General features: G+C 29.8%; 3 protein-coding genes across 3 annotated transcripts; 1 reads left to right on the forward strand and 2 right to left on the reverse strand.

The window, feature by feature from the left end:
* Positions 1-631: 631 nt before the first annotated feature.
* Positions 632-1152, reverse strand: LOC108743085 (ubiquitin-like protein 5). The gene is made up of 2 exons (XM_018478507.2): positions 885-1152; positions 632-796 (listed from the first exon to the last, which is right to left on the reverse strand). The coding sequence occupies exons 1-2, from the start codon at positions 1060-1062 to the stop codon at positions 753-755; spliced, it is 222 nt and encodes a 73-aa protein (XP_018334009.1). The 5' UTR covers positions 1063-1152; the 3' UTR covers positions 632-752.
* A 231-nt stretch (positions 1153-1383) lies between these two features.
* On the forward strand, positions 1384-3492 carry LOC108743083 (surfeit locus protein 4 homolog). Its single transcript, XM_018478506.2, has 5 exons — positions 1384-1528; positions 2062-2325; positions 2389-2619; positions 2685-2864; positions 3077-3492. The coding sequence occupies exons 1-5, from the start codon at positions 1478-1480 to the stop codon at positions 3161-3163; spliced, it is 813 nt and encodes a 270-aa protein (XP_018334008.1). The 5' UTR covers positions 1384-1477; the 3' UTR covers positions 3164-3492.
* Positions 3121-6322, reverse strand: LOC108743082 (leucine-rich repeat protein soc-2 homolog). Its single transcript, XM_018478505.2, has 2 exons — positions 4355-6322; positions 3121-4250 (listed from the first exon to the last, which is right to left on the reverse strand). The coding sequence occupies exon 1, from the start codon at positions 6072-6074 to the stop codon at positions 4365-4367; it is 1710 nt and encodes a 569-aa protein (XP_018334007.1). The 5' UTR covers positions 6075-6322; the 3' UTR covers positions 3121-4250; positions 4355-4364.
* Positions 6323-6340: the final 18 nt, after the last annotated feature.

Genomic DNA, 6340 nt, shown 5'->3' on the forward strand with positions numbered 1-6340 from the left:
TCACCACAATTTCAAAGGTTTATTTTGCATAAGATAAATGTAAAATAACCATTTATAGATATTTAAATATATATTTAGTAGAAATACCAATCGAAAGTAAAATTTAAAGCGGTTTTTTTGATCGAGGTATTTGTAAATTAAGATTATTCATTTTATTACAAAAGTTATTCCTTATATTATTATTGAACAGCGTTAAGTTTTATAAATTTTAGTGAAAACCGCTTGAATTGATTAATAAACATCTGAGTTACCCCTTTTTTAAAGTTTCCCTACTTTAGTGTTAATAAGTGGCGCTTAATTGTTAGTTACTTCCGGAATTCCTGCAATTGCAGGTGTTTGAACTTGACCTACTTTTAACCGATCAACATGATGGCCGCCGACGCAAGAGCCAATCAGATGCATCAAAACAGTTTATAACAATTAAACTTGCATACCTAAGTTAGTCACCCCGATGCTATGGAAGGGTGTACTTCGTTTCACAAAATTGTAGGCTATATTTACGTACAAAATTCTAATTATTATTCTATTCATTAAATATTATATCTCATTAGTAATAAATAAATAAATTCGTTCGAAAAGTACTTATATACAAATGTTATTAATTAGAAACTATTAAATAATAACAAATAGAAATGCTTCACATTTTATTTTTTAAAAGCTTACAAAGTGAATGTATAAACAAAAACTAACTACAAATATCACTTCACCACTTGTTAATATATCTCATTTCCTTAAAAGTAAAATAGGGCTCATTACTGGTAGTATAACTCCAAATTCATCCCATCATGGATTTCATCTAATTAAAAATCAAGGAATAAAATCAAATACAAAAAAGTACAAAGTATCCATTACAAGCTACATTAATAACACTAAAAAAAGGATACAATCTTGAAGTTGAATATGATCTTTGAATGTAGTGTACCACTTCTTTAAAACAATTTTGTCCCATTTTGTTCCAGTTTGTGCAGCAATTAATTTTTTTAAATCGGCAACTGTATCGTCAGGATTACATTTCACTCTTACCTTTTTACCGAGTCGATCATTGCATGTTATTTCAATCATTTTCAGCTCAAAACAGCCTAATTTCTTGTTTATCAAAAGCTGTAGTACATCGATTTAGAGGTTATGTTATTGATGCTAAAAATGTCTCAGGTCACGTCAAACATTTGTGTCTTAATTAATTGTAATCTTTACTGGTTTTAGAACTGAAAAATACATAAATTAAATATATGCATGCATAGCGCTAATTAGGAAAAGCATAATAATATTTCGGTATATTAATTAAAATTTAAAACGACTTCGTTTTAAACTTCTAAGTAAAAGAAAGTCGTTGGGTAACATTTGCGAGGTTGACACGTAGCTTGACGTATCTTCACGTAACGTGGAATGCTTTCGGTTGTGGTTATAAAGTACTGTCATCCTTTTAAGTTTTTTTGAAAAAGATTTTGTGGAACAGTAGTATTTTAGTGTTATCAGAATGAGTATACGAAACGAATACATTTCTGTAGCAGAGGATGTTGCAGATCAGGTACTTTGTAATTTGTTTATTACTAAATTTTTGATATTTCAATCAGATGGTTTTGTTGTCTGTATTTTAAAAAAAGCATGTAATTTTTTATTGTAAAACAAAGCTATTCTCATTCATTAAGTTGTTTTTGAGTAATATATATAGGATACATTCAAAAAGTTCTAAAATATGTAAATTATTCAAAGATTTGTTATCAGGAAAATTGTTTACAAATATTTCATATTGTACCAAGCAAGAGGTCAAATTTTTTATTTTGGAGGACGTTTATTCTAGTTTAAACTCAGTAAATAGTAATTCATTTTAAATACATTTGTTTTAACTGTAATATAAACTAGTTTGTTTGAACATATGTTTTCTATAAGCTCTTGTTCTTTTTATGGTCAATTTTTTTGTTATTTTCTTCAACATAGAACCAGTTTTCTTAAAAAGTCTTCCTTATGTTTTACAAATGAATTGTATTTTAATTTATTTGGTGACTTAGTTTTTAACTAATCACTTAGGATACTATTAATGAAAGCATATTGTTTGAATAGGTGATACGTAAATTAAAACATGTACTTCCCACTATTGCCAGACTCTGTTTAATATCCACATTTTTGGAGGATGGAATTCGTATGTGGATCCAATGGGATTCCCAAAGGGATTATATGGACATATCATGGGGCTGTGGTTACTTTCTAGCAACTTTATTTGTTATTATAAACTTACTTGGTCAGTTAGGAGGTTGTGTTATGGTAATTCTGCAGTTTAGGGTACCAATTGCCTGTGCAATTCTCTTCTTTATTGTGGTTTTACAAGTAAGAGGATACACCCCATTTATATTAGATCTGATTGTAAGTTTGCTGAATCTTCTGTTTTAGACCTTTGCTTACAGTATACTGTGGGACATACAATTTTTGTTCAGAAATCTTGCCCTTATTGGTGCATTATTGCTTGTGTTAGCAGAAAGCAAAGGTGAAGCCAAAAGTTTATTTGCTGGAGTTCCCACATTAGGAGATAACAAACCCAAAAATTACCTTCAACTCACTGGACGTATTTTATTAGCATTTATGTTTACTACGCTTATTAGATTTGAATTGAGTTTTTTACAAGTGAGAAAAATACTATATTACTAAAACCAACAGTAGTAATTCACAACTTCATATTTTTTTTTTAGATTTTATTAGATCTTGTAGGTTCAGCATTGATGGTTTTAGTAACAGTTGGTTACAAAACTAAACTTTCAGCACTACTTCTTGTATTACTACTTAGCCTTTTGAACTTTTACCACAATGCTTGGTGGAATGTGCCTTCCTACAAACCATTACGTGATTTTCTCAAATATGATTTCTTCCAAGTAAGTGTATTGAAAAATATAAAGGAGCATTAAGTTGAGTGAGGCATTATACATTTTGAGAGAAGTTGAGGGACTTGGGCTTTATTATTATTTTTTTTAATATATGAAAATTGCCAGAGCCCTCAAATCTCTTGTTTCCATTCCTCAAAACATCTAATAAGCAACAATTTTAAAAAAAACTAAAATGTAACTTAATTTTATGTTTATATTAGACCTTATCTGTGGTTGGTGGATTACTTCTAATCGTCTATTTGGGACCTGGCGGAGTCTCGATGGACGAACACAAGAAAAGATGGTGACCGATTCGACTGATTGTAAAACTTTTAATGACACGTATGAAAAATTTAATTTACCTTTAAAGTACAATTTTTATTTTGGCGTTTATCAAAATTTTCTAAAAGATATCTGTTAGTGGTTGAAATTTTAGTTAACTAAATTGTTCTTCTTTGTTGGTCATATTTACAAATTAACTATTATACAAATGGAAATATAGTAATCTTTTTAAGTATAACAGCGAAAGTGTAGGTTTTTATACTTATTACTGCTATTAGTGATACAAACAACATTACAAAAGTACATGTTATGTATATTGTAAAGCACAATAAAATAGCTACATTTTTTTATAAACTGTTCGCTATATTTTTTTTACTCACTCAAAAGTGAAATTAACAGTTATAAGAAAGAAAACGAGAACAGTACTTTTACACCTTATTTATTAAAGTATTTAAAATTGCTATTTCCGTAACATTTTTAACAAAACGATGCCTTAAACATTTATAAACATTTTTCTTTGTAAACGACATAATCAATTTTTAATGGAATTTATATATACTTTTTCCTACATTAGGTTCTCTTTTAAAGCTAAATATGTCACATTGGAAATAATAAATAATTTGATGCTATCAATAGCAATTTAAAATAATATGAAAACCTTCAATCTTATTTTAAATACCACAACATTTATCTTTTTTAATATTATTACTAAATCAAAAGAAATCATAAAAAGATTACAACAAGCACTTTTTTGGGGACAAAAATGATTTAAAATATATATTTATACGTATATAGATGTATATAAAGAGAGAGAGAGATTCCATTACATCACATTTTATGTAAAATAATGCTTCTTTTACATTCAAGCCAAAATGTCACATGCTTGTAATAAACAAAATACGTACTTAAAAATAAGTCATGTTGAATTTAATATTTTCTCTTTAAATAATAATCTATTAATTTATAAATTTGTGCGTCTTAACTATTCTGTAATTATAATACAATTAACTTCACACCACTGGTACTGATTTTCATAAAAATGAAATTCACATTGAAGCATTTCCACACTTGTAGTTGTTTATATTTTCCTTAGACGAGAAAAGACATAAATGCCTGAAAAGAAAATAAGCATTTTCAGAAACGACCATTAAGTCATTTCGTTTCCTTTAAACGATGTTATGTAATAGTACTACTAGATTTATAGAAAGATAACTTACCAACAAATTATTACATTGCACGATAGGGACCTTGCATTTTTAAATACTGTATGACCAAGGAAGGTCCGCCAGCAACTATTTCTTGTGGAATTTGAGACAGCGGACAATTTTCAATACTCATGATCTGTAAATTTGAACAGAGAGCAAGTTCAAAGGGCAAATGATGTAACGAAGGATTATCATTGATGTACAGTGATTCAAGGTTTTCCAAAGTTCCTATTTCTTCCGGCAAATAGGATAAGTTGTTTTCTCCAACGCTCAAAAATACCAAGTTTGTGAGGTGACCAATGGCCCTTGGCAAGGCGGTGAGTTGATTAGACTGAACTATGAGTTTTTGTAAATCTTTTAAGAAACCAATTTCATTGGGCAATTGTTCAATACGATTTTCTTCCAAATCCAACACGCGTAGTTTTCTTAAATTTCCAATCATGGATGGAATTCTTCTTAGAAGATTGTTGGACAATATTAATACCTCTAAGCTTTGAAGACATTGAATATCATCTGGAAGTTTTGTTAGCTGATTAGTTCCTAAATTAAGTTCCACCATGCTTGTCCAAGTACCAACATCTAATGGTAAAGATGTCAGTTGATTTTCTTTCATATTTAATTTAGTTAAATGTTTGGCACGGGAGAATATTCCATATGGTATTTTGTCAATATGATTATGTTCTAAATTGACTGTGTGGATATTTATAAATTGGGAAGGACCCCCAGTAGGAAATGCCGAGAAATTATTACGTGAAAGAGTAATACTTGTTAATTCACTTAGGCTCGACAGCAAACCCTCAGGCAAATGATATATTGAATTGCCCTCGACATTAAACTCATCCATTAGTTTACATTTGCTCAATGTTTGAGGGATTGACACCAAACGATTGTATCTCAACCCCAATCTTGTCAACTGTTTCAAGTTCCCAATAGTATCTGGTATATCTAGTAATTCATTATGTTGCAAATCCAGAGTTGACAAATTGATACAACATCCGATCTCTTGTGGAAGATGCTCCAAATGGTTATGAGATACATCAAATGTAACTAAATTAACTAAATTGCCTATGCCAGCTGGTAAAGACTTTATTTTATTTTCTCTCAGACTTAACATGGTTAAAGATGTTAGGTTTTTAATATCCTCATCGACATATTTAATTCGATTAAACCTCAGAAACAATGTTGTTAGTGATGTCAACTTATATACCACCTCAGGTATTTCATTAAGCTTATTATGTCGTAAGTCTAAGACTTTCAAATGTTTTAAATTGGCCAAAGAGTTTGGTAGTGCTGTTAATGAATTTTCACTTAAAGCAAGTGTTTGCAAACTCACCAGGCAGCCGACTTCTGGGGGCAAAGACACCAGCTTGTTTCCATATAAATACAACTCCAGTAAATGATTCAAGTCCCTCAAAGTCGCTGGTAAATTGGTAATGTTAGATTTACTTAAATCCAAGCGAGTTAAACTTTCTTCTTTACATCTCACAAATTCTTTAGTTACATCAAGATCAGCTTGAATTGGCTTATTCTTCTTAATTGTAGGCTTTGGTTTGTTTGATTCAGGATGTTTAACTGTAACCATTTTTGGTCTTACACTTTCAGTAGCACTTAATGATCCAGAAGAAAGTTTCTTGGGTTTGAATCCTTCATTTACTGCTAAAGAATCACTTTCAATCATTTCTTTATCCAGATAGCAAGCACTCGAAGGTGCTGCATTACGTGAGTTACTCATTTTTAGATTTTATCAGTGAACATTGTTCATTTTTAGAGTATTATCAATAATTCTAGGAAACACATCACATTTCCACATCATGTGAAACTATGTATTCCATATGAACATCTTGAATAAACTTTGAAGCTAATTAAATTTATTAAAATGCGCTAATTCTTACTTATTTTTCTTATCACTGCTATAGTCCTTCACAAAAGAAACTTAAATTGTTAATAACTTACAGACAACAAATCAGCTGATCAAACTGTTGCTATCTTCATGTTTTA

The sequence above is a fragment of the Agrilus planipennis genome, unplaced genomic scaffold, assembly GCF_000699045.2.
Source record: "Agrilus planipennis isolate EAB-ADULT unplaced genomic scaffold, Apla_2.0 scaffold223, whole genome shotgun sequence".
In the NCBI taxonomy this organism is placed as follows: Eukaryota; Metazoa; Arthropoda; class Insecta; order Coleoptera; family Buprestidae; genus Agrilus; species Agrilus planipennis.